The sequence below is a fragment of the Carassius carassius genome, chromosome 14, assembly GCF_963082965.1.
Source record: "Carassius carassius chromosome 14, fCarCar2.1, whole genome shotgun sequence".
Classification (NCBI taxonomy): Eukaryota; Metazoa; Chordata; class Actinopteri; order Cypriniformes; family Cyprinidae; genus Carassius; species Carassius carassius.
The window spans coordinates 16,817,021-16,845,020 of NC_081768.1; the positions used below are offsets into that span (position 1 = coordinate 16,817,021).

At 38.8% G+C, this 28,000-nt stretch overlaps 1 protein-coding gene across 1 annotated transcript; it reads left to right on the plus strand.

Annotated features, from left to right (window-relative positions):
- The first annotated feature begins 4 nt into the window (after positions 1–4).
- On the plus strand, positions 5–27,999 carry LOC132157177 (histone-lysine N-methyltransferase NSD2-like). Its single transcript, XM_059566398.1, has 24 exons — positions 5–257; positions 4,195–4,949; positions 5,088–5,280; positions 7,200–7,360; positions 7,466–7,912; positions 8,011–8,082; positions 8,177–8,342; positions 9,151–9,204; positions 9,330–9,439; positions 9,570–9,666; positions 9,782–9,897; positions 10,116–10,208; positions 11,967–12,090; positions 13,531–13,731; positions 19,792–19,971; positions 20,155–20,311; positions 22,356–22,558; positions 22,644–22,747; positions 22,864–23,133; positions 23,216–23,332; positions 25,633–25,774; positions 25,928–26,034; positions 26,323–26,518; positions 26,933–27,999. Exons 2-24 carry the CDS (start codon positions 4,209–4,211, stop codon positions 27,241–27,243), a joined length of 4,362 nt encoding a protein of 1,453 aa, XP_059422381.1. The 5' UTR covers positions 5–257; positions 4,195–4,208; the 3' UTR covers positions 27,244–27,999.
- Position 28,000: the final 1 nt, after the last annotated feature.

The following is a 28,000-nucleotide window of genomic DNA, read 5'->3' on the forward strand; positions in this document are numbered from 1 at the left end:
CTGACGTCATATGGTGAGAATTGCCCTCCTCTGCTCAATTCCTCGAGCAGTGATCTGTGTCGCTTTGCCCTTTTTCGAAATAAAAACAAAAACAGATGATCTCAGAATATCATGGCTTCATCTTAAACAACGAACCTACGATGAAGTTTGGAGTGTGCCACGGATAAGTGAAGATGTTCGACGGAGAGTCAGCCGCGAAGAGAGTGATATTTGAAAAGGCCGGTTGAATTGTGCCGTCGCGTGTCAGCCAATCGGATGTGAGTATTTTTGGCGCTGATTGGGATGAGAGTTTCCCGCAAGCTTCTCATACACGTCGGGAGTAATGGAGATGCTGTAAACAGGTTTATTTCCCCACAGGAATAAATCGTGGCACGTCACAATTAGGGGGATTGCTGTCTATTACACGCTGGGGTGGGATATTAGAGAATTTCTTTGACGGATAAACGAGTCGTCTTGTAGTATGTCAATGACCGAGGCAGCTGCAGCTGTACCTCACTTGCTAGCTGGCTAAGCTGTAGTTCGCGAGGTTTGTCAGCCTCAGTTCGAAGAATAAATAATTCCTGAGTTAATAAAATGTACCATGTGGCTATAGTTTGTATCACAGCCCCAGACACATCCTCAGAGGTTACATATTTAATAGCGTAGAAATGTTTGGATCCGCACAAGTGTTTTATATGCTTTGGCGTTTCATTTCTTTGCTAACATCATATTAGCTATAACGTAACGTACACTGTTACTTTCACGGACCTATGGCTTGATATCTTTTACTCCACTTTGTATACATTTTACATCTGTCTGGTCTCTAAAGTATTGCAGCATTTTAACCGAGGGCACAATTCCCACTGAAGGTGTTTGTTTCATTTTGGTGTAAAAGTTTGTATTAACGAGAGTTACTTTCTTTCAGTTTGCTGTGGGCTATTAGGAGGGTTAGGAGAGTCCATCACGGACTCATCAATGATCTTTCATCATTGACGTTAACGAGGCATCCTGACCGCTCATCCAGAATAACAATAGCTCGATAAATGCCTCTTGTTTAGGACCGAACGGACATTTGCATTTAAGCAGTCACTGTTTTGCACGAAGCTTTGCTCGGGTATTGTTTTTATGCACTTTATAGATATGATTCATTAATTGTCGTTGTGCATGTTACAAATCAAAAGCGGTAACGTTACGTTTTTTTCTTCTTCCTTTCATTGATGAAAAGCTCGCAGTTTTTTTTGTTTTGTTTTGTTATTGAATGGATTGGTTTATATCAGTGGGTTTTGTTTCAGGATTCATACGAGGAGGAGGCGTCGGGGTTTGCGCATTGAACTGAATGAAAGCGGCTGGCCACCCGCTCGCGCACCGCGAATCCTCCACGGAAGCCATTTTAACGTGGGACCAAACCATTCCAGTTCTCCATCCTCGCTATAATCCATTCAGTTCTTTTACCTAACCACAGAGTCCCACACGAACTGTAACTTCTGGTTATTTGTGGTTATTTAGGATCTGCAGCTTCCAGTAGTCGCCATAGGTGCAGTCGTTAGAACAATTAATTCGTATGTTCGATAAACGTCGGTTATGTTTATTCTCGTAATCTTTTTGCGTTTTATATTTTTAAAATGTACCTGTTAAATATTTATGCATACATACAATAACATACCATATATATAGCATTAAAAAATAATAATTAAAAAAATAATAGTCTAATTAATGAACATTTAGTGGGCATAGGCTTTTAAAGGGTTAGTTCACCCGAAAATGAAAATTGTCATTAATGACTCACCCTCATGTCATTCCAAACCCGTAAGACCTCTGTTCATCTTCGGAACACAGTTTAATATATTTTACATTTAGTCCGAGAGCTTTCTGTCCCTCCATTGAAAATGTGTGTACAGTATACTGTCCATGTTCAGAAAGGTAATAAAAACATCATCAAAGTAGTCCATGTGACATCAGAGGGTCTGTTAGAATTTGTAAAAGCATCGAAAATACATTTTGGTCCAAAAATAGCAAAAACTATGACTTTATTCAGCATTGGTTTCTCTTCCGGGTCTGTTGTGAGCACGTTCACTGCATTGTAACATTAGTGATATCCGGTTCGCGAACGAATCACTCGATGTAACCGGATCTTCTTGAACCAGTTCACCAAATCGAACTGAATCATTTTAAACGTTTCGCTTCTCCAATAAGCATTAATCCACAAATGACTTAATCTTTAAATTTTTTTTAACGTGGCTAACACTCACTCGCAGTTAAAATAAACCAGTATCCCGGAATAATTAATTTACTCAAACAGTACACTGACTTAACTGCTCTGAAGAGATAACGAACGAAAGATTGACTTGATCTCGAGTCAAGATCCGGTTACATCGGTTTTCGGATCACCAGTAGTGATGGGAAGTTCGGTTCTTTTCCGCGAATTGGTTCTTTCGGACAGTTCGATTCTAGGGCTGCAACTAACGATTATTTTGATAATCGATTAATCTGTCGATTATTTTTACGATTAATCGATTAATCTTTATGTACTTATATTATAGTTTTGCCCATTTTTTCATTCAACAGACTTTTTAGAGATTTTAACCATTTTGCATGGTCATATCCTCATCAAAAATATACCTGGAGTTTTGTTTTATAATGTGTTAGTAATCCTTTGTCAAACTCTTCTGCAATCAAAACACTGACCCATACTCTAGCAAATTTCACAAGGAGATTTCAAATAATATTTTCACCATGTCAGTCCTTAGGGCTCCTAAAGTAGTTTAACATCCCGAACAAAGCTTATTAAGGAATCTTTCAGAAAATATTTTCACGAAGAATAAGAATAAAACAGAATAAATTTGCAGTACATTGCATTTTATTATTTTTTCAATCTTAAAAAAAAGATTGATACACACAAAAAACCTGCTGTGTGAAAAAGAGCAGTGAATACATTTACCTCTCTCATTCAGTCATAATTAGGCTGCAAGACTGAATTATGAACTGGTAAATGACAAACTGATCACAGAACATGTTTGTAAATCTTTAAATGTTAACTGTTAAAAAGCAATGTTATTAGCTTTTACGACTAAACATTTGCAAACAACATTGTACTGGAGAATCTGCACAAATAAAAGTCTTAAACAGTTCAGTAGTGCAGAATAAAACTGGCTGAATAAAACCTGCGGTGGCTCATTACTGCCACACTTTGGTCACCGCAGATTTAAAATATGCACAAAATGACCCGCTTACGGCAAATAAAAGTTGTTTAGCAACTAATCGATGACTAAATTAGTTGTCAACTATTTTAATAATCGATTTTAATCGATTAGTTGTTTCAGCTCTATTCGATTCAATAAACCTGTTGAAGAAATACTTATATACTGGTTTAAACCAGATACTGGTTTATTTTAACTCCGAGTGAGTGTTAGCCACGTTAAAAAAAGTTAACAGATTAAGTCATTTGTGGATTAATGCTTATTGGAGACGCGAAACGTTTAAAACGATTCAGTTCGATTTGGTGAACTGGTTCAAGAAGATCCGGTTACATCGAGTGATTCGTTCGCGAACCGGATATCACTAACGTTACAATGCAGTGAACATGCTCACAACAGACCCGGAAGAGAAGACAATGCTGAATAAAGTCATAGTTTTTGCTATTTTTGGACCAAAATGTATTTTTGATCCTTCTACAAATTCTAACAGACCCTCTGATGTCACATGGACTACTTTGATGATGTTTTTATTACCTTTCTGGACATGGACAGTAGACCGTACACACAGTTTCAATGGAGGGACAGAAAGCTCTAGGACTAAATCTTAAATATCTTAAACTGTGTTCCGAAGATGAACGGAGGGTGAGTCATTAATGACATAATTTTCCTTTTTGGGTGAACTGACCCTTTAAGGTCTGGTCCATAATGTGGCTGTGTTTGCATATTTTTATTTTAAAGCAAAGCTTGTCATCTTTTTGCCCCCTAATAGAAACAATGTATGTTTTAAATCATAATAATCCCACAGCTGTATGGACTGACCAGTATGGACTGTATAGGAGTATACACACACACAGTAGTCATCATTTGACGTAGATTAAAATAGTTAAAGTTGTCCTAAGGCAAGACCACTTGTTCTTATTGACTTTATTATTTATTTTAATGTACATGTGCATACTTTTTAAATTAATTTGCCATTTTTTTGTCATAGTTGAGGACTGATTGTGAATGTTTATTTTTTCAGGCCCCTGGTTAGTAATGACAGATAGTAAGGGGACATCACTGCCTGCGATGCCAGAGCCCAGGAGTCCTACCACCATGAAACAGCCCTCTGATTCACCTGGTGGATGTAAGGGTCGGGGTGATGGGAGCACTGACCCTACTATACTCATGGATAAAGCTGCTACCCAGATGGCCGCTACACCTCAAGAAAGTGTTTTGCAGATGATTGGCAGTCATGGTCATAACCACACTCATGAGCGGCTAAAGGACCTGACTTCCCGCTTGTTAAATGAAGATCAAGACAAAATTCCAAAGCTCTGTGCCGCCACAGCTGCACAGCCTCTTCTCAAAGGGGTGGAGCCTGTTCCTCAGCATGCCAGCCCTCCAAGGAAGTCCAGTGTTTCTCCTGAACTCACTTTTAAAATAACCAAATGTGTGGTAAATCTAGGTGGGAAGACAAACCAATATGAAACAGATTATGCAGAGGAGGGAACAGAGGAGGCAAATGCACCTTTGAGACTTTCAGAAGGTTTTCTGGCCTCTCCAACTGCCAGGAGAGAAAGACGAAAGAAGAAAGTGGGGCTTGTGAGGAAGAGAACTCCACCAAATCGTAGAAAGTCGATTTTAACCCCTACTGAGAGTTCTGATCAATCCCCTCTACTGCACACCTCCATAAATTTTAATGACCTCACCACTGAACCATGTGTTCTTCCCACTGAGTCTGATGAGCAGAGTGATGGCGAGATACCTGCTAGTGTAACTCCCATCCCAACCCAGGTATAGCTTATTTGGTCTTAATGGCTCTTCGACTGTCTTTAATGCAAAATAAGTTGTTTGTCACAAGGAAAATGTGTTTACCACTTGTGGAGGATTTTTTTTTCATGGGCCTAACAGTTCTTAATTTCTGTCTTGTAGGGGCCTGTGCCTGACTGTGAAGTGAATGACATTGCACAGGGTGTGGATGATGTGGAAATGAGTGATACAGAGTCACTACCCTGTTTGCAGTTCTCAGCGGGTGATATTATCTGGGCCAAAGTGTCTGGATACCCTTGGTGGCCTTGCATGATCACTACAGACCCAGAGATTAACTTGCACTTTAGGTCAAAAGGTAAGGTGTGCTAGATCAGTTGACATATTGTTCTTTAAGCACTTTTAATTAGGGCTGTGCAATTAATGGGAAAAATGGTTCGACTTCGATTTTGATAAAATGATTATTCCGCCTCATTTTGCAGCGCTGGGCTTTTGTTCCTCTATAAAAGCACAATTTCCTGTGCAAATCAGTAAAATCATGTAACGTGACATTTGCAAAATGGGACATGCTTTATTTATCCAAGTATATTTATTCATGTTTTTAAAAGCATGAAAAAGAACTTGCGCTGCTCTTCAGGAAGATATATGCACTCCGAGAAGGAACAGAACACGGACATGTAAAGACATATTTTAGTTTCAAGGTGTGCGCCTAAATGGCAAATACACGCAAAAACGTGTCAAAATGCTGCGCTTGGTGATTATTCATGTATACCTTCGTCGGTTATGTAATAAATTAACGTAAAGAGCTGTGAATGAAAATACGCTTGTAACAGTATTTTGGATCCGTGCGGCTCTTAAAGTGACAGCGGGCTATGTTTTATTTTAGTTTATTAATTTCTGTAGTAGGCTGTACCACGCTACATGAACCTTTTCATATAAACTGCAAAAAAATACTAAACTAAAGCTTGAAATGAGACATTAATAATAAATAGTATAGTAAATAAATGAAATAATCATACTCCTTGAGACTTGAATAAAAATGAAAGAAAAAAACATTAAAGCACAGTTTTTTTTTTCATTTGTATCTTTTCTATTGTATTTGTCCTTTGCTTATTTATTACAGACAGTTTAATTATTTAATTATATCAATAATTTTGAGGACTTTATGTTTGTTTGTTTGTTTGAAATTCCGCTGGACGCTACAATGTAGATGTCATAGCAACCTTATTTACAGTAAATGCATATTTATTTATCACTATCTTTAAATAAATCACTCATATAAAGTTTTGGTCATATGGCCCCCTCATAATTGTTAAATAATCATGATTACAATATTGACCAAAATAATTGTGATTATGATTTTTGCCATAATCGAGCAGCCCTACTTTCAATTACCATATTGTCAACCAACAGATTTTCATCATTACTGTCTTACTCAATTTCTAACAGTTTGTTGGCAGTTCATGCTAGTATAAAGTAACATTAGCTGCACATTTTTAAAATGATCCATATTTATAGACATGGAAAAGTAAAGAAAATCAGATAACTCGATCAGTAACATTACAAATATTGTAACTGATAGATATGAAATGGGTAGCCATTGCAATTTTAAACAGAATTGGGGGGTCGATTGGGGTGGTTTTGGTGAGTAGTCCGTAACCAAGCTGTGAAGTTATGAAAGCATGTTCCAAAGATTCAATATCTTTTGGGCTTGCAATTGAGCAAAGATGTGCAGTTTTCAGTTAAAAAGAATGCTGCCTTGACCAGGTAGTTGAAATGGACTGAAATGATGGGCAGACAGCTTGATCTAGATTTTGAATGGTTTGGCTGAATTTGGAAAAAACTGTCCAAAAAGTCATCATTAATGCAATGGTAACTGTTACCGTAAATGTATAGCAGTGTGAACATAATGCATTTAAATATTGAAAAGAAGAGCAGAAGAACGGCCGAAAACAGAGCCCGGGGGGACTCCATGAGTAAGAGGGATAGTGAGTCTCCTGGAAGCTGTGTCCGTGAGGCAGATGGCTAAAAGTTGTGAGGAGTTGTGACAGTGTCAGAAACAACACTTAAATTTGGTTCAAAAGGATGGTTTAAAAGTACCGATGGGGAGGGCACAGATCCAGTGGAAACTGATCTTGACCTTGAGCTAAAATGCAGAGAGAATTACTGGCTTCCAGCTGTCAACAAGGCAGCATGAGAAAGGTAGCACCTGTAAGAACTGGACTTCATGATTTTTTTTAAATATATTTTTTTATTCTTGTTATTTGTTTTTGGCAGTGAATAGCCGCACAGGATTATTGTACCATGTACAGTATTTCGGAAATGCTCCAGAGAGAGGATATGTTTTTGAGAAAAGCATGGTCCCCTTCTCAGGAAAACACCAATACCAGTCACTTAGCCGCAGCAACAAACTACCCATTGATATTAGTGGAAGGAAGGTACAGTAAATATTGTCTGTTTTTCACTAATATTTTTATTATGTATTTGGTGAATTATCATGAGATTCCTTTGTCTCTTTGATGTTGTTGATATACTCTCTACAGCGGGCAATTCCTCGTAAGTTTCGGGAACATTGGGAGACAGGTGCGTCACAGGCTACAGAAGCATTGGGCTTACTAATAGAGAAGCGACTGGCCAAATTTAGCTTTGTTTATGAAAATGGGAAAGCCCAGTTCAACCTTCGCATGCTACAAGAGCTTCAAGCACAGCGCAATCAGGGACCACAGCAAGACCAAGATCGGAGGGAGTCTCAGGAGCTTGTTAGCCTCACTCCTCCTGATTCCACTCATTCCAGCCCCAACTCCACAACAACTACCACCATCCCAGGCCTAATCTCCCACTCCACAGACAGCAGCACTTCAACAAGGAAAAACTCCCTCACGAAAAAAGCACCTAAAACGTCAGTGAAGAGGGATCAGCACACCATAGTACTGAAGTGGAAGAAGACGGAAGCTTTCTCTGTAAAAGATGTCCCCGAGTCTACTGTTCAGGTAGCATTTAATAAGTTTGGACTTGTTAATCTCTGTGTTAAATTAGTATTTCAGTTTCAGGCTAGAGATGTAATCTTTCAAATCCTTTGGCATTGTAGAATCACTGCACTGCATCAGAACAGCAGAGTAAAATAAAGACAAATACTGGGAAACGGGCATACCGGAAAAAGGTGCGTTTTGTTTTGCTGGATAATGATCTTTTTTTTGTTGTTGTATTTTGTGGTAATCACACTTTCTTTTCATTTTATCTTTACATATAAGAAGGACCAGCTCTGTATTGATCTCCAGCCAAAAGCTTCTCAGAAGAAACCAAGACAGATCAGACAGAAGTTTCCTGCTGCACCAAATTCAGTGAAGAAGAGGAAAGTAAAAGCTGGTGTCAGTATATCTGGCACTTTAGGCACAGTGTCCACTAATCCTGGACTTTCAGGTGAGAAATTAACTTAAAATACATTTACAAACTGTAAATTGCAAACAATAACTAACCAGTGATAATTGCTTAGACCGTTATATAGAGGAACCCAAAAGTGGGTTGTGGGCCCTTTACGAGTGGGTTAATGTTGTTCTGATGCGAGACTTATTTTAAAAGACGTGCATGAAAGCTGTTGACACTTCTTAATGTCTTTAAGTAAAAAGTGCCTGAGAAAAATGCGCTGTCCCGATTCATAGTCTGCCATCAGATGAGATTTTGACAGGTTAAATGTCAGTGTCGTTATTTTATATTGTTATTTCTGTAATTTATTATGAAATTAAAAAGTCTCTCTCCTCAGAGAAATGAACCATCCTGTCCTTCCAGATGTTATACTGTGTTCGTAGCACGCACTGCGCTTTATAAATCACTTCACTAAAGCACAGAATCTATGAGCATGCAGTGCGTGAAATAAAAGTAGACAGATAAATCAGATAACTGGATCCATGTATGTAATTTGGATTTGCATGAAGGTATGATGTATTAATTCTCTTCAGGAGCCGTTTCCATATATCATTAACAGTTTGTGTTAGTATTTTATATTCACCATGGTGACTGTTGTTTCCATAAACCAAAAATACTACTTTATTTTCACTTTGTGTCATTTTGTATATGTTTAAATGATTGTGGTGGCTCAAACCAATTGTATTTACAATAATTAGTTTGGGACTGCTATTTAATATCCTTACCTTATAGGCTGTTTATTCTGTTCTGTATTATTATTATTATTTTGTTCTTGTAGTAATTTCCTGTGTTTTTCTTTTATAAGATATAAAGGTATTAGCACCAAGCCCAAAAGTCTTGGAGGAAGATAATTCTAAAGGTGTGTAGGTGGTTTCATTATTAGCAACATTTCAGTTGTTTATGGAAAAGGTATATGGTTCAAACCTGAAATTCTCCTTTTATAAAAGGTTTCAAGTAAGCATGCATTCTGACTACTTCATACAGGAAAGAAAAAAGGCTACAAACGTTTACGAGAATCCAAGTATGATGTGGCACTGCAGCCTAAAAAGAAAACCAATCTTGAAAAAGACTTTAAAAAACCGAAAGGCCAAAAGGTATGGTATGAGGTGTGTAGATATTTTGGCATGAATTTTATAAATAATTAATGCAAAATTCAATTATAATAAAATAAAATAAAAATGAATTAATTCAGCTAATATATTTTTCCTTTCCTTCATTTGTCAGAAGGCACCATCAAACGAGGCTGCTGTTGGTAAACCCAGGGGGAGGATTCGGAAAGCAGACGTTGATGACAAAATGAAACAAACTAAAAAAGCCCCAAGTAAATGTACAAACTGTTTTGAACTACAGAGAAGGCCCAGTCTAAATACTGCTCTTTCTGTAAAAAAAAATTTCCCCCTATGGTTTCTGTTTTTAAAATTATCTTGGTTTCTCAGGGGAGAAGTCTCTTGCTGAAGCTAAGCATGTCAGGAAGCGGAAACAGGAGTCAGACAGACAGTCTTTTGCTATCTCATCCAAAAAGCACCGCCCATCATCTTCTCCTGAGCCAAAGGTATGTGAATTTTTGTTTTTCACTATTGGAAATATCATACTTGAAACCTGGCTATTTGTGAACGTATTTGTGAAATTTTGCATGCATATCCAGTGTTTCTTGGATTGAATAACTGACTTGGTTTGCAATGGTAAATGGTTTTTGTCACTTTTTCTTACAAGATGTCCTGTAAGTAAATATATTCTGAATGCATATTTTAGAGTTTGCTGTGTGAGCAGAGACCCGATTCTCCCAGTGACAGTACAGATGAGTCACATCACTCAAAGAAGACAGAGCGAATTGCAGGTGCCAAGAAAGAAAGTGTTTGTCTGGTGAGTGATCTCTCTGTGTAGTGTTGTCAAAAGTACTGGTTCTGTGTTAAAGGGATACTCCACCCCAAAATGAAACTTTTGTCATTAATCACTTACCCCCATGTTTTCAAATCTGTAAAAGCTTTGTTCGTCTTCAGAACACAATTTAAGATATTTTGGATGAAAACCGGGAGGCTTGTGACTGTCCCATAGACTGCCAAGTAAATTGCACTGTCAAGGTCCAGAAAAGTATGAAAGACATCGTCAGAATAGTCCATCTGCCATCAGTGGTTCAACCGTAACGTTATGAAGCGACGTGAATACTGTTTGTAAGCGAAGAAAACAAAAATAATGACTTTATTCAACAATTCCTTTGTCAACAGTCTCCTCTGTGTCTCTCCACATCACTCAAACTGCCTACACTCTTCTGTGTAAGCAACACCACAAGGATATGCTGTTTTCTTTCAAATCAAAGCATAATTCCACGTAAAAAATTGACACAAAATAGAGTAGGCAGTTTGAGTGATTTGACAAAGGAGACAAAGGAATTGTGGTTATTTTTTATTTACTTAATTTTTTGCTTACAAACAGTATTCACGTCGCTTCATAACGTTATGGTTGATTTCATGGAATTTAAGATGATTTTAGAATTGTTGTCTACATCTGAAGGCACTCCACTTTAGGGCTGCAACAACTATTCGATAAAATTGATTATTATCGATAATGAAAATCATCGACAACGATTCTCATGATCTATTAGTCGGGTCTGACTAAACACAGTAGAGAGGGAGAGACACTATTCAGCGCAATAACATTCGCTGCTGAAATATCTGTAGTTGAACATTCAATTTATGTTTAAAAGTCAACATGCAGTGCGAGTACTTTATGAGAGGACTAGAAACTGAAGGGACAGACAGCAGCGGATAATTGTCTGAATATAAGTGTCAGACACTTTTATAGGATAAAGAAATTACAGTAAGAGGAGACTGACTGTGATCAAAGTTAGGGCTGTGCGATTAATCGAAATCGTCCTAAAATCACGAATTTGAGCATACACTATTTCTAAATCGCTTTATAGCACGATTTTCCGCGGCCCCGACCTTCTGCAGTATGCTATCCGAACCGATCAGAATGCTACATGCCTAGCGCGAGAACAGAACAGTCTGGGCTTATGCCTAACTCCACGTTCACACACTGTATGTGATGCATCTTTTTTCCGAGCCCATCTTAATGGATCAGAGCGTTCACACTGCATGCAGGCTAGAAATAGAAACGTGCGAAAATAATTAATATTAGGGATGCTCCGATCACAATCGGCCGATTGTTAGCATAGAGAGAGTTGTGAGTGCACAGGATGCAGTTTGAGAGAGAGGAGATAAGTTTTAAGTGCGCACACTCTCTCCGGGCGAGAGCAAGCACGTCTGGTTTGGTGACAAAGTAAAGGAATTCTGATTAGAATTTTTTTTTTTTATCTGATTAATTGAAAAAATAATCGGCCAACAATCACAATCCTTAATTGCAGCCATACTCCACTTTTGAATGCTCTGTTGTTAGACCATTTAAACATGTTAATAACAATTAAAATGTTTAGTGTCCTGCCAAAAATCAGCAATAACTAATTGGACTATATTTATTGTAGACTATTAGGCGAAGCATACTTTTCTTAACATTTAATAACAAATAAGAGCACATGGTTTATTTATCACTCAGATGCGGACAGGAATTGCGTTCTGCTCTTATGTGGTGTGCTGCACATTCATGATTATTACTGTTCCAAAGGTGTGTGAGCAGACCGGAGAGGATCTGGTGATGTGTGAAGGACAGTGCTGTGCCTCATATCACTTGCACTGTATTGGGCTGGATCGGTCAGCAGAAAAGGTGTTCTGCTCTGCCTGCAGCTCGGGTAAGACACGCATGGTAATGTGTAGGGCTGCAACAACTGATCGATTAAAATCTATTATTTTCGATAATGAAAATCATCGACAACGATTCTCATTCTCGATTAAACGGGTCTGCCCACAGAGCACTTCCAACTTTAGCCGGTCGCATCAAATTACAGCACTGAATAGCACATTTCTATGGACAAATGCATCTAAAAATAGTGGAGGAAACAGAATATGCTCCTGCAGGAAAAGTTTGTGATAAAGGGCTGCCCAAAACATGAGGAATCTTTATTTTAAGCTTCAAGCTGATGCATTTGCGTAATGGCTTGCCTGTCAGGTGCTTTTACAGATACGTGTGTGCGTCATCGGTGCAAAAATTTATCCCCCTACATATCCTTATTTGTAAATGTCAGAAATTCATGCAAGCCTTTCCATTTTTGCATAAAGGCCCGCCCTGACAGTCTGCGTTAAGTTGAAATCTTTACTGAAAGAGCACCGTTGCGTTAAACAGACAGAACACAGAGGCGAGAGAGACAATATCTGTTGTTTAACATTTTAGATTTAGGTTTAAAAGTCTACATGCAATGCAAGTATTTTACGAGAGTAGGAACTGTGAAGGGACAGCAGTGTATAATTGTCTGAATATAAATATCAGATGCTTTTACAGGATAAAGAAATGACAGTAAGAGGAGACCGACTGATCATTTTTTATCTAGAGATTTAAACTACCGTATATTCACTATATATCCTACAGTGATTAACAAATTTATTAAAACAAAATTAATGTTAGGGTTTTTAACCAATTTTGTAAGGTTTGTGCCACTGCTGCTCTTAACTAACAGTATTGGTCATTACCAAAAATGTTTTGCTTTCTGTAGTGGTTAGACCTCCAATATGCGTAAGCTTTTTAGTAACAGTAGTAGGCTATTTCTAATACTGTAATATAGTTATTGCTGTTATCTGGAAAAAAAGGCAATTGTCAAGTACTTTTATAGTGTTTTTTTTTTTTATTCAGATACCAAATTAGTCAAAAAGTACATAAGCAATGTCAGCAAGCATGTGAGCTGTTATCAAAGGCAAAGGAGGCAATTTTTGTTATGTGAATAAATACTATTTAGTTGTTTCAGTTTGTTTTTTGTCCAAAAATGACAATTTTTAGAATTTTTTTTTTTTTTTTTTGACAGATTCCTAAAATGTTTGCGTTTTGTCTTATGACAGGTGGTCTAATAAATGAAGCACGGTATGTTTTGGGCAGAATGTGGAATAGTGTGGTTTTTTTTTTGTCAGTAAAATTAAAATAAAGAAAATGGGGGGGGGGGGGGGGGGGGTTCTATTAATCGAAAATAATAATCGGGCAACTAATCGATTATCAGAATAATCATTAGTTGCAGCCCTAGTAATTTGAAGAATAAACTGCTTTGTCACTATTGAGAGCTATGATTTTCTTTCATGGTTTTCAGGTTTGCAAGTGTGTTTCACCTGTAAGAAGTCTGAAGGAGAGGTACGGCGTTGCTGTGTGCTTCACTGTGGCCGTTTCTACCACGAGGCCTGTGTGCGGTTGAGTGCCCTGACTGTGTTTGAGAACCGAGGCTTCCGCTGCCCCCTGCACACCTGCCTCAGCTGCCACTACAGCGGCCGTGGTGCTGCCAAGGCCACCAAAGGTACTTAAACTGGCATGCATGTTTATTTCATTTTGCTCTGTCATATGAACATACAGTTAGTAATGTTTATTCAGTAATCACTAGGGCTGTCACTTTTTATTCGATATTCGAATATGCATTTGAACATGACGTGAAATATCCGTAATCGAACTATAAATAAAATATCTGGTTTTTAAAATGCCATGTGTAGCGCATTTTTTACAGTCTATGATTAGACCGTTTTTTTTTTTCTTTTTTTTTCTTTGCCATCTTATCCAGTAGAGGGCACTCTAGACGTACTGTAGCATAGGCCCATGACCAAATCAAGCGAATTATAGCTAGTAGCCAGGCACGTCTGTGCGCTCTGAACGTGTGTTCTCCACCGCGGGGAACGTTGTAAATAAAAAGAGAGCCGCACTTCATCCAGATCAAGTTGATAGACTGGTGTTTCTTGCAAACAATATTAAGAAATGAATTAGGCTAGGTTATATGCTGCTGTTTAAGTTGTCACGTTATTGTTTGTGCCTGTTCTGAATCGTGTTTTTTTTTTTTTTTTTCATTTAGCCTAATGTTGTGGGATATGCATAGTGGCACTTCATATAAGTTGATATTCTAAGTTGATAACCTGCTGTTTCAAACATTAAGTAAAAAAAATAATAATCCAGATAGACCTGTTTATGTCTCACTGTTAAAACATTTGTGATTGAATCTCCATTAGGCTACGGTGTTTATTTTTATTTTTATTTTTTTTTATGCGCGGGGGGCGGGCACGTAGATATTCAAATACATTGCATGATATTCGATATCCGTTCGAATTAGATTTTTCTCAAAAGTGACAGCCCTAGTAATCACTCAGACAGATTCAACTAAGTAATTTGTTAGACTGATTCAAAAAGTCTGCACACTCCACCAAAAATCACATGCGAGAAATGTGATGCATCTTGCATGTGATTTTTGGTGGAGTAGGTAGACTTTTTTTTTTTTTTTTTTTTTTTGGGAAGCATTTTTGGTCTGTGGTTGGATTGTTTTGAATGCATGGTGAGTTCCTGGTAGGACTGCACGATTAATCGCATGCAATCATCATGCGTGTCTCTTTAGTAAAGCTGGTTCTTTGATTAGTACTAAATTTCCATCACCTGCTTTCAAGCAGCACTTAATATACAGAGCCTTAGTTCGCTGACAAGCTACGCAATATATCGCGTTCATAACTGAATGCGATTCATCTGCGATTATGAACGAGTTATTGCGTAGCTTGTCCGCAAACTACATGCCGCTATATTATATTTATATATATTATATTAAGTGCCGCTCCATTTGAAAGCAGGTGATGGACATTTAGTACTTATCACAGAACCAGCTTTACTAAAGAGACATCAATCATTAATCGTGTAGCTCTAGTTTCTGGCAATTCTTTTTTTTTTTAGGACTGATTTGAACCATAATTTGTGCATTTGAGTCTTTGACTATTCGATTAGGTTGGTTACTGCATGATGATTTAAATCTCACAAATGGCCTAAAGGGAAACGCCTCCATTTTTCCATATTCCTCAACTTAGACGGGTTGATGCGTATCTATCCCATCTTAGTGCATGTACTCAATCGCTGTAGCGCGCGGCGCCACTATGCTAGCATTTAGCTTAGCACCATTCATTCCTTAGGATCCAAACAGGAATGAATTTAGAAGCAACCAAACACTTCCATGTTGTCCCTATTTAAAGATGTTACGTGAATTAAGTATGGTGAAATAATAACTACAATGTATGGCGGAAGAGCACTTCGCAGCACTTCAAACTCAGCGCAGTAATATCATCACTCCTGAAAACTCCTCACATTGGTTGTATTGACGGAAGTTAGAGGGAGAGGGGGAGTTTTCAGGAGTGATGATATTACTGTGCCGAAGTCAAAGTGCACTTCCGCCATACATTACAGTAATCAATTTTATCCACTTAGGAAATCGCCAATGTTTATTTTGTGGCGCTATACTTTCTCTTGTAACTCTCATGTAACCGTCTTTAAATAGGGAAAACATGGAAGTGTTTGGTAGCTTCTAAATTCATCCCTGTTTGGATCCTAAGGAATGAATGGTGCTAAGCTAAATGCTAGCATAGTGGTGCTACAGTGATTAAGTGACAGGAGAGGTATGTACCTTTAAGTTGAAGGAAGAACATAGGGGAATATGGAAAAATGGTGGCGTTTTTCTTTAAGTTATTACCTAATTAAACTGCGAAAAGAAACATCATGGACGGAATGGTCCCGAGAGCGCTGTACGAGCTCGCGGTGCCATCTGCAGAACAGTTCAAAGTAGGGCTGCACGATGTGTCGTTTAAGCATCGATATCGCGATGTACGAATCCACGATAGTCACATCGCAGGATGTGCGATGTAGGCTGTCGTAGTTGATCCGTTATTCATTAACTGTACGGGCCAGCTACTCCCCTGCCCTTGACGAATGTGATTCGCGGATTAATTGCACAGCTTAACCATCATAGAGTGAAAGTTTATAATTGACAGGACTGAAAACCACATGCAAGTTTAACAGGGCAGAGAGAGAGGGAGCGCGAGAGAGAAAGAGAGAGCGCGCGAGAGAGACAGGGAGAGAGAGAGAGAGAGAGACAGAGAGAGAGAGCGCGCGAGAGAGACAGAGAGAGAGAGAGAGAGCGCGCGAGAGATACAGAGAGACAGAGAGAGAGAGAGCGCGTGAGACAGACAGAGAGAGAGAGAGAGCGCGCGCGAGAGAGACAGAGAGAGAGAGAGAGAGAGAGCGCGCGAGAGAGACAGAGAGAGAGAGAGAGAGAGAGAGAGAGAGAGAGAGCGCGCGCGCGAGAGAGACAGAGAGAGAGAGCGCACGCGAGAGAGACAGAGAGAGAAAGCGCGCGCGAGAGAGACAGAGACCGAGAGAGAGAGAGAGAGAGACAGACAGAGGGTACATTAGAAGTACCATCAATGTTTATAGAAATGTATATGGATTTATTTTGCATGTAATTTTTTTTTTCTTATGAATATATATGTATTTTTGTTTTGTTTGTTTCTATTCTGCTATGTACAATGCTTTGGCAATATGTATCTTTGTATGTCATGCCAATAAAGCAATATGAATTGAATTGAGAGAGAGAGAGAGACCGAGAGAGAGAGAGAGCCGTTTTCAAACAACACGAGCGCTGTCTTGCTCTCTCTCCCTCGCGCATATTAATCAATTGACACGATGGTGTCGATGTTTAAATCATTTAAAATGAGAAAGTAAGTGTGATCACCCCATTTTTGTTTGTAAGAAAAAATATTGCAATATATATCGCAGAAAAATAAAATATCGCAATGTGATTTTTTCCCAATATCGTGCAGCCCTAGTTCAAAGTGCTTAAATGATTTAAAGTGCCAAACACGAGTAGAATCAGTGCTGAAACACGTTACTCGACCCGATTACTTTTTATGAATGGCAGTGAGAATGAGATTGCTTAGTGCTGTCATAGGATTCCCAACAGTTGTGTTGTAATTATATAATAGGCTGTAGTCTGAAGCGATAAGTGTCTGCTGTTACAGTACTGTTTAGATTCACTGCATATTATTGCTAGCTGTGCTTGGTTTGAGCCGCTTTATTTTATTTGCGTTTGGGAACGCAACATTCGTATGAGTGTTTGGGGCATGGCATATGGGCGTGGCTTGGGGCGTGGTCAGATTTTCCTTCTTTTTTTGTCTCCAGCTGATCACATTCCTGCCATGTATGTATATATATATATATATTAAAAAAAAAAAATTTCATCTTATGTAATTCATATGGCATGCACAATTTGGTTTAACTCTATCCCCCAATTTCACAGAAAAGGCTTAAGCCTGATCCCAGACTAAAATATCTACTGTATTTTCTGGACTATAAGTCGCACTTCTTTTCATAGTTTGGCTGGTCCTGTCACTTATAGTTAGGTGCGACTTAAAAAAATTTTTTTGACATGAACAACCCTCTGCATTGCAAGTAAATCACTCGCATATGTGACTAAATCTTCACTCTGGTGACTAAATGATGTCTAATAAATTATGGCTAATCTAATGGCTAATAAATTATCAGATTTTACTCGCCAGTGTTTGCCAGGCTAAGTATAAGTTTAGCACAAATATATTTTCACTCGCCGAACACTCTGACTGAGCACTTTAGAGTTTCACTCTCTGTCAAGCGATCTGTGATATTTTTCTGTTCATCTCAATGGATGCTCAGCGCACCTGTGTTTGTGTATTTGGCGTACCTTGAACTCTAGTGTGAAGGTACACAACTCGCAATGCTTTCTCTCACATGCGTGAAGTGCGCAGAAATACTGTTCTTATTTGTAGAATTCGGATTATTGATATTATCATCATTTGAGTATTATTGTTCTGTTTTTATTTATTATATATATATATATATATATATATATATATAATATTATTATTATTATATTTTTTTTTTTACAGAAACCCTGAATGACAAACAAAGCACCAGTCCTAAATTCATTTAAAATGTCTATGCATTCATACATGGTTACCAAGTTAATTATAATTACTAAAGTTCTATCATTAAATAATACTTGATTATCCAGGTATTATATTATAATGGTTGACTGACTGATGTCAAGAGTGTAATTTATTAGTCTGGCGAGTAAACAAAAAAATTTACTAGCCAATGGCGATTCAATTGCCAAAGTGTGAACCAAGAGCAAACATTACCGTCTACAGCCGTGAGAGGGCGCTCTATGCTGCTCAGTGCTTCTGGAGCCTACCTCTGAAAACATAGAGCAGCTGTAGACGTTAATGTTTTCTCTTGGTTCTAAATAAATGGGACTTATGCCGCGTTTCCACCGGAATTACTCTGAACATTTGTACCAGGAACTTTTTTCTCCAGGAACTTTTTTCCCCCCCAGACCTGTTGCTTTCTGCGTTTCCACAGCGGTGTAAAGTACCGGGAAGATTAGGCAAATAGACTGGTGATGTAGGTCTGCACGCGTTTCTCAATACAAAGTACGCTGATTTTGGACGTGCATCCTCGGTAGTTCAGACTATGTGCATTCGACTCGGAAGTGTGATGTCCGCGATGACGCGAATTGGGTAAATTTGCAAACAGCAGCGTACTTGATAACTTCAGTCAGCTCGCCTTGACTAATGCAATTTTCCTCTCTGTATATTCACAATAAAACGAAATAGGATATCAAATACCACTGCCTCCTTTCGTTTTCATTTAAACATAATAACAGCTGCAGAAATGTACTTAGTTCAGGGATATGTGTATATAAACAGCCATTACAATGAAACGAAATATTATACAAATTTGTCTTTTTATTTTCATTTTAACATATAGATAAAATAAATACAGACCAAAGATTACCTGTTAGATTTACCCAAAACCAATTATATTTTATGTTTAACCACTAAAGAGACATCAAAGCCAGCAGCAGATATCAGAAGGTCTAGCCGAGGTGAGGCTGCTTCTCGGCGGATAGATGATCACTGAGCTCTCACTGATCCGAATAAATGGTGGTTGAACTCAACCAATGCTGCGTGAACTCAACCAATCAGGATGTTTAGCGCCCAAGTCCCGCCACCAAAAGTTCCGGAACTTTGAAAAAGTACTATCTCGCCAGCAGGGACTTTCTGAGTGGCATTTTTTTACCAGGAACTTTTAGTTCCTGGTTCCTGCGGAGGAAACACACCTAGTACCAGGCCAAAGTCCCTAGTTCCTGGGTAAAGTTCCTGCGGTGGAAACACGGCATTATAGTCCAGTGTGACTTATGTTTTTTTCCTCGTCATTAAATATTTTTGGACTGATGCGACTTATACTTAGGTGTTATTTATAATCCGAAAAATACGGTAATTGCTCTGTGTGTCTCAAGATGCACACCAGTAATGTTTTTTCTAAGGCATGTTTTTAAAAACTACTTAAATGTTCTTATTGAACTATTTCCTAATCCTTTCTTAACCTGAGCCCTCTCTGTGAAACCATATTCAATATGATTAAATTATATAAAATGGCTAAATGAATCTCCAATAGAAAGACTTTTTTTAAGCTGATGTTGGTTTTATCACTTAATACATAAACCATATTTCTTATTGTCCCCTTGCAGGAAAGATGATGCGTTGTTTGCGCTGTCCCGTGGCCTACCATGTTGGAGACCTGTGTGTTGCTGCAGGGAGTGAGATGATCACTTCCTCTGCCATTGTGTGCACAAACCACTTCCGGCCTAAGAAAGGCTACAGTCACCACTCTCACGTCAACGTCAGCTGGTGCTTCATCTGCTCAAAAGGTGACTTCCAGTCTCATTATTTAACACACTAGCTCTTTTTTTATTCCTTTTTAAATGAGGGGCATCCAAAATTAAACCTAAAAGCATTGCAATAGATGTAATGGAAACAACCTTAAAACCTCATGAAAGAAATCGAGCATTCATGATATGATCATGATGGCACAATATAAATGTTTGTTGAAGGTGGCCGTCTGCTGTGCTGTGAGTCATGTCCAGCTGCATTTCACCCTGACTGTCTGAACATCGCTATGCCAGATGGCAGTTGGTTCTGTAATGATTGCCGCTCAGGGAAAAAACCCAAATACAGAGATGTCATCTGGGTCAAACTGGGAAACTACAGGTCAGTCTCTGTCGGCACCACACACCTTTAACTTTATTTAATGTACAAACTCATCTGCTTACAGTGTATTTTTTGTTTATTATAGTTAATTTTGTGGTTTCTAGGGCTAGAGAATGACATTAAGATTTTGATCTGACATAAAATAATTGGCAAAATAACAGAGCTCATAATACAAATGTGTCAGTTGTTGCATTGGTAATGAAAGTGTTCACATACAGTATGAGATGTGAATGGTCAGTGTTGGGCAGTAGTTTCGCTACAAGTTATGACACTACTAACTGAACTACGTATCTCTGTAGCGTTGCTGTTATCTTAACCAAATAGATTTTCAGTAGCGACGCTCTTTTTTTCGATCAAGTAGCGTGGTAGCATCAACAAAAGCTACATTATCCCAAGAATTCTGATGCTCAAATCGGAAATATAACCTCTAAAGATCACTGATCCTGGACCAGTAAAAGTGAGTGATGCCCCCTCCACTTCACCTTGTAACACCATTGGCTCCTCAAACTATCAGTCAAAGCTCATTATTCCTCCCACCTCTCTCCTGAATGAAGTTCAGCATGCAGTTTGTTTGCAGTCTGAACGTAAATAAAGAACTGGTGATTGAATAGGTACAGCGTTTTTCTTCACTCAAGAAATGCTATATTTAAAAAGGCTAATGTTTTTTGTATTTGAGGAGTGGAGAAAAGTGTCTTAGTCTAGCATGCATTGTTTGTTGTTGTTACAGTCAAATAGCTTGTGCGAAGCACTGAACCTTTTATAAAATTTTCTTTTGGCCAAATAACAGAAGAAACTGAGTGCATGAGAAACATAGCTACAGAAAACTGTATAACCTGTAAGTTCATGAAAATGTAAATGCAATGCAGGTACTGCCTCTGTGGTGTTAATGAAGGGGAAAAAACATTCGCTGGTCAAAAGCTTAGTATTTAAACTTGATTTTGGTGAAATGTTAATATAATGACACATGCAAAGAAATGTAATTTATTCTGAAGCAATAGTCTCATCAGTGCTTTATCAGGTCTTTCTTTAATCAGCACATTTGTGATATTTGCCTTAAATTGGTTTCTATGAGACACTTTAATTTTGTGAAGGGCAAAATTTTCCAAACCTTATTAAATGTATGTGTAATTTACGTCAAATTCTTTTCAACATTTCAAATTTATCAATGTATTTAGTTAGAATAATAAGACACTGTATGGTTGTCACCATTCAAATGAAATCAGTATCATCAATCTCCATCTTTCCACTGCAGGAAACACAGAAGCTGCATCGAATTTTTCAGATTGTTTATTGAAGATAAGAGGCTCCATAAATTCATTTATGCAGTAAAATTGCAAATGCACAAATAATTTTATAAGATTAATGTTTTAATTTTTTTAAAATACAAATATGAAAAGTTGGAAAAATGCAGTGATACTTTTTAAATATGAAATCAAAAGACCAGTTGGCACTGTCTTAATGAGTGAGTCATTGATTCAACCGATTCATTCAGATGGCTGATTCATTCAGTAAATTAAGCAAATGTCTTCATGAATGGCTTACTGAATCATTCAAAACACTGAATCATTCAGTATCAAAACACTGCTGTGTGTTGCTCAGAGATGCAAGTTATTACAGTTAATACAAGTTATACAGTTAATATTGGATAATGGGAAACTTAATATAATATGGCATAATGTTTGAATTCAAGGATAGGCACGAGTGACAAACTTGAACTGTCCAGGTATAGCAGAATTTGCATCAATGCATGGTCACAAAGAGCACACTTTTTTTTTTACGAGCTGCAAATAAACTAATGAAGATGGAGAATGGTAGATCCAGTGCATCTGTGTTCGGATGCGGTCAAAATAAAAGTCCTGCTATCAGCACATGTCCACAGTAAAGAAAAACACAGAATGCAAAATATCAGATGATCTGTTTGCCTTAATGGTATATCTGTCGACCGCTACATATATTACAATGGACTGTCAACCAGTACATACAAACTACATTATTGCAAAGGTGATATTCTTGTCCTAAACCTTAACCTCATTTGAAATTCTAGATGGTGGCCTGCAGAGATCCGTCACCCTAAAAACATCCCGACCAACATCCAGCACCTGCGTCATGAGATAGGAGAGTTCCCTGTATTCTTCTTTGGCTCTAAAGACTATTTCTGGACACACCAGGGCAGAGTCTTTCCTTACATGGAGGGAGACAGGGGAAGCAAATATCAGCATACTGGCATTGGAAAGGTCTTTAAGAATGGTAAAAAATGGCAATTTTTTTCTTATTTGTAAATCAGTATTGTCAGTGCATTTGTGGACCGGCTCTTCTGTATTTATCTGTGCAGCCCTGCTGGAGGCTGAAGCTCGCTTTAAGGAGATTGAAATGGAAAGGGAGGCCAAAGAGGCGCAAGAGAACAACAAGAAACCTCCTCCGTACAAATACATCAAGGTATTTATTTTATTTGAAAGTATGTTTTCCAGGCCATGACTATTTCTATAGTAATTTTAATGTTATTGCTGTCTGTTTATATAGTTTTAATAGATTTAAGTTTTGTTTTTCATTAGGTGAATAAGCCTTGTGGGCGAGTACAGGTCTACACCGCAGACATCTCTGAGATCCCCAAGTGTAACTGTAAGCCGTCAGACGAGCGCCCCTGCAGCTTTGAGTCCGAGTGTCTGAACCGCATGCTGTTGTACGAGTGCCATCCTCAAGTGTGTCCGGCTGCAGGCCGCTGCCAAAACCAGGACTTCACCAAACGCCTCTACCCCGAGACCAAGATCATCCGCACAGCAGGAAAAGGCTGGGGCCTGGTGTCATTGCGAGACATTAAGAAAGTAAGTGCGCTGGCTTTTGAACATTCAACAGATGAGATTTACTGTATGTTATTGCTGATCGGCTCTTTTGTGTGTTACTCAGGGAGAGTTTGTGAATGAATATGTGGGCGAACTGATAGATGAGGAGGAGTGCATAGCCAGAATCAAATACGCTCAGGAGAACAACATCACACATTTCTATATGCTCACTATTGACAAGGTAAATGAAGGTGCCACGTGCATACAAGCACTGACTGCTCCTCCTGTGCTGGGTACGTGTCTGATGGTGGCATGTTTAGACCCTGTACAGCAGAGCAAGACAAACAGTGTTGTATTGGGAATGGCACTGAACAGCCTTATGTGGCATTACAGGTCACAACACTACAGCTCATCCCACAGATAACAGCTTAATGGTTTGTTACTAGGGGTGTAACGATTCACTCGTTTTCTCGATGCATCGATTACAAACCCTGTCGATTCATATGCATCGATCTTGAAACATGATTTTTGAATCGTGAATCACCACCGATCTTGGACAGTAATCGATTCAAAATGCTAAGAATCGAATGAATCGTGAATTTTATAGCGATTCAATGCTTTCAAAATGTATACACATTAAATTACTACACGCACGAATTAATGGAGACCTTGAAGAGTGTTCGTGAATCGTGCCTCTTATCTGTCCTTCACGCGCTCCACTGTTTACCGCCTGAGACTGTCACAGGATTGCGCTCGCGCTCCGTTCGTCTCTGACGCAGCTGACGTGTGATCTAACGCCGCCTTCACACTGGCAGTTGAAATCAGCTCCGTAATACGCAATACGCCCCCAGTGGACGTCGTACACAACGGTAAAAAGTGTCGGAAGCCTCGGAACCGAGTAGAACAAAAATGGCGGAAAGGTTGGAAAGGCTGACAGCGCGACACCCTGAAATACTCCCTGAAATCCTCACCGTTGTTCAGACGCAGCTCACCCACCAGGCGGTGAAACTCCCTGTACTGATACCTCTCTGCCAGGTAGTATTTTACCCACATGGATCTCTTTTTTTTTTGCTTGCTTCTCTAGTATAGGAGAGCAACAGCAAGAGCATTGACAAGTCTACGATTAGCCATAATATAATTTTCTGGCTGTATGTGAATGAGCGGGAAAATGGCCACAACATTGAATTGTACAATATTTAAATATTTAATTATTTAATTGTATTAACTGCATAAATTACGTTATAAAATCATTAAAATGAAAAAATGACATGACAACTTGTCGTTATAAAATCATTATTTATTTTATTAAAAGTTAAGAATTCAGGTTTGTTTATCAGTACCATAGCAACGCCAACTTCCGCTGGAATTGTCGGATAGGAACCGTCCGTAGCCTTTCGCAAGAGTTCAATTTTTTGAACGCATCCGGATGGCCAACGGACACGATTTTTTTCGCACCGCACTCGTTCGCACCTGGTTCGGACCCATTCGCATGCGGTCTGCGAATCTCCATAGAAAATGAATGACTTCCGATCGTTTCGCTGCCGTATCGGAGCTGATTTCAACTGCCAGTGTGAAGGCGGCGTTAAGGACTCGTGGCCAGTAATGCTAACGTGAAGTTTGTCAATGGCTCTCTGCATCTTACCGACGGAGTTACCGGAGCCGTCGACAGCTGTATTTATTGCATGGACGGAGCAGAAATGTAAGTGTCTAAATCATACGCACAGCATTAACAACGACCTTGAAATAAGAGCGCGAGATTTATCTGATAATCAGATGCATGAAAGTAGCGTTTGTTTCATTAGCAAACAGACATCTGGCAAGTTTTCTCTCAGAATCATTCGCTGATGGAGAGGAAAAGTTAAATAGAGATGAACACTGAAAGAGAAGCGATCTCGCTCTCATAGACGTGCCAGGCTATATCTGCAGCTAAACTGAATAAAAGCAGAATGAACTGATGAAACTAAAAAAAACCACAAACAATTTTGTGGTTAACATACATAAAAGGCAACATACATAAAATGATTGTATTTGACATTTCTGTCACTTCTGAAATAATGGCTACGCCCCTGGTGTGACAAAATGTTAGCTTATACATAATACTCTTTAAGCTCTTTTTTAAAAACTTGGCTTACATAAATTTTTACGTATGCCATGTCGCATCATAAACTATCATTTAACAATGGACAAAAGTTTTTTTTTTTTTTTTTCTAACCTATGGTTCTCTAACCATAAATGCTACTGTAATTTGCCCCCTGACTAAGCATTTAAAGAATTTAGTAGAAGCATTTAAATAATCCCGTGAATGCACTTAAAGAATGCAGAATCGAATCTTTATAATCGAATCGAATTTAATTGTGAAACGAATCGAATTGAATCGTTCTAAATTTGCAAATATCGTTCCTGAATCGAATCGAAAACCTATGAATCGTAATCGAATCGAATCGCTGCCTTGCCAAAGATTCACAGCCCTATTTGTTACCATTTCTACTTTCATCCTGTGTAATATTCCAATTGTGTGTGTGTGTGTGTGTGTGTGCACAGGATCGTATTATAGACGCTGGACCCAAAGGGAACTACTCTCGCTTCATGAACCACAGCTGCCAGCCCAACTGTGAGACTCAGAAATGGACGGTAAATGGAGACACACGCGTTGGGCTGTTTGCCGTCTGTGACATCCCTTCTGGTGAGCTCATGCTCTGAAAATATAGAAATGTATAAATTTTATTTTTTTGTGTTGCCCCAGCCTAATTTTGTGTGTTTTATCTGTTCATTTATGTTCAATTTTATTTACTCTGAAGTTGCCAAACCATTTTTTACCATGTTACAATGTTTTCAGGCACAGAGCTAACTTTTAACTATAACCTGGACTGTCTGGGGAATGAAAAGACTGTGTGCCGGTGTGGAGCGCCTAACTGCAGTGGTTTCCTAGGTGACAGACCCAAGGTGAGTGACTGGAAAACCTTTCATTTCATCTGCCTGTCATTACTGATGTCTTGCTGGGGTGGTGTAGTGGTAATAACTCAGGCCTGCTATTCAGAATGTTTAAGCCTTTTAAAGTATGAGCTGTCAACATTGTGCCCTTTATCAAACACTTAACACTCAAGTTTGTCCCTGTAATACCTGTACATGTTGATTTGGATACAGAACTACTTTATCCAGTTCTTATAGTCGAGGAGTGAAAAGTAATCATGTCAATCAAAATACCTTAATGCTGTCTTCACTCAACTTCAGAATGGTCATACATCTGAGCCCAAAGCCAAGCATCAAAAGAAAAAGCCCAAGAGGAGAAAGTCCCGGAATGAAGGCAAGAAGTCTGAGGACGAGTGTTTCCGCTGCGGTGACGGAGGAGAGCTGGTTCTGTGTGATAAGAAGGGCTGCACCAAAGCCTATCACCTCTCCTGTCTGGACCGCACCAAGAGACCATTTGGTAAACATTACTTTGTAATAGCATAATATGTGTACGTGTATAATATGTATTACGTAAAGATCATGTTCAGGTGAAGATATTTTGTGCATTTTCTACCAGAAATATATCAAAACCTATTTTTATGCATTGCTAAGAACATGATTTGGACAAATTTTAAGGCAATTTTCTCATTTAGATTTTTTTGCACCCTTTAGACTCCAGATTTTCAAGTAGTTTTATCTTGGCCAACTATTTTCCTGTCCTTACAAACCACATATCAATGGAAAGCTTATTTATTCAGCTTTTAGATAAATCATATAGGGTCACAGAAATTGACCCTGTATGACTGGTTTTGTGCTCCAGGGTCAACTATGTAATGTCATTTATGAATAGCATTAATAAAAACTTAAATTTGTGCTCTGTGTTGTCTTCCAGGTCGCTGGGACTGTCCCTGGCATCACTGTGATGTGTGCGGAAAGAATTCGGATGCCTTTTGCCAGCTGTGCCCCAACTCTTTTTGCAAGGCTCACCAGGAGGGGGCGTTGTGGTCGCATCTCCTCACGGGCCAGCTCTGCTGCCAGGAACATGAAGACTCTGATATCTGCCCTCAGGCGGAGACTCCGGTGGAGCACAATGCTGAAGTACCCTCATCCACCAAACCACGCAAGTACAGGCGCAGATCGACGGCCACAACCAGCAGCAAAGAGCCTCTCAAGAAGAGGTCCAGAAAGACCGCAGAGGTGTAGTGGCATATCGAACTATGGAACCTCCCCTTCCTCTCTCTAATCCTGCCCTCCCTTTCCTCATTTCCTGCCCCAAAAGATTGAGTGATATTGACGTCGCGTGACTGTTCTGCCAAACTGAAAGCACTGTACGTGTCTGATCAGGGAAGCGTGTTAACACTGTAGAGCTCATCAGAGCTGCCGAATCAGGTCCCCTCCACTCACTCTGCCTCCTCAGATTCCACTCGTGTGTGTGTGTGTGTGTGTGTGTGTGTGTGTGTGTGCGCCCGCTCACGCATCCACTGACAAATAGATGATAGAGCCAACAGACCGAACACCTCAAATAAACAGCATTACAGACGCCAAACTTGAAACCTTTTTACACCTTTATGAATCTCGACATAGATAATAATTTTTTTTAAACCGTAGATATGTATATGGAAATGTATATGAAAGACCAAAATTATAATAATACTGGATTTATTGTTAGTAACAGGTGCCAGGAATCTTGTTTTTAACAAGTGGTATTTTTAAATAAGACACTATGGGTAGCCCTTGAATTACAATTTTAGAGTCAGTTCATTTATATCTATCTATAGAGCAGCACAAGGTTGTTGTTGTTGTTGTTTTTAAATGTATAGCTTGGTTCATTTTTGTAGCTCATTTTTGATTTTGAGAAACCAGAATGTTAGGATGATACATCTACCTATTCAGAGTTTTAAAGGAAAATCATGACGGGCTTCTTGTGATACTTGCAAGTAATAAAGCTTTTAAAAGCAAT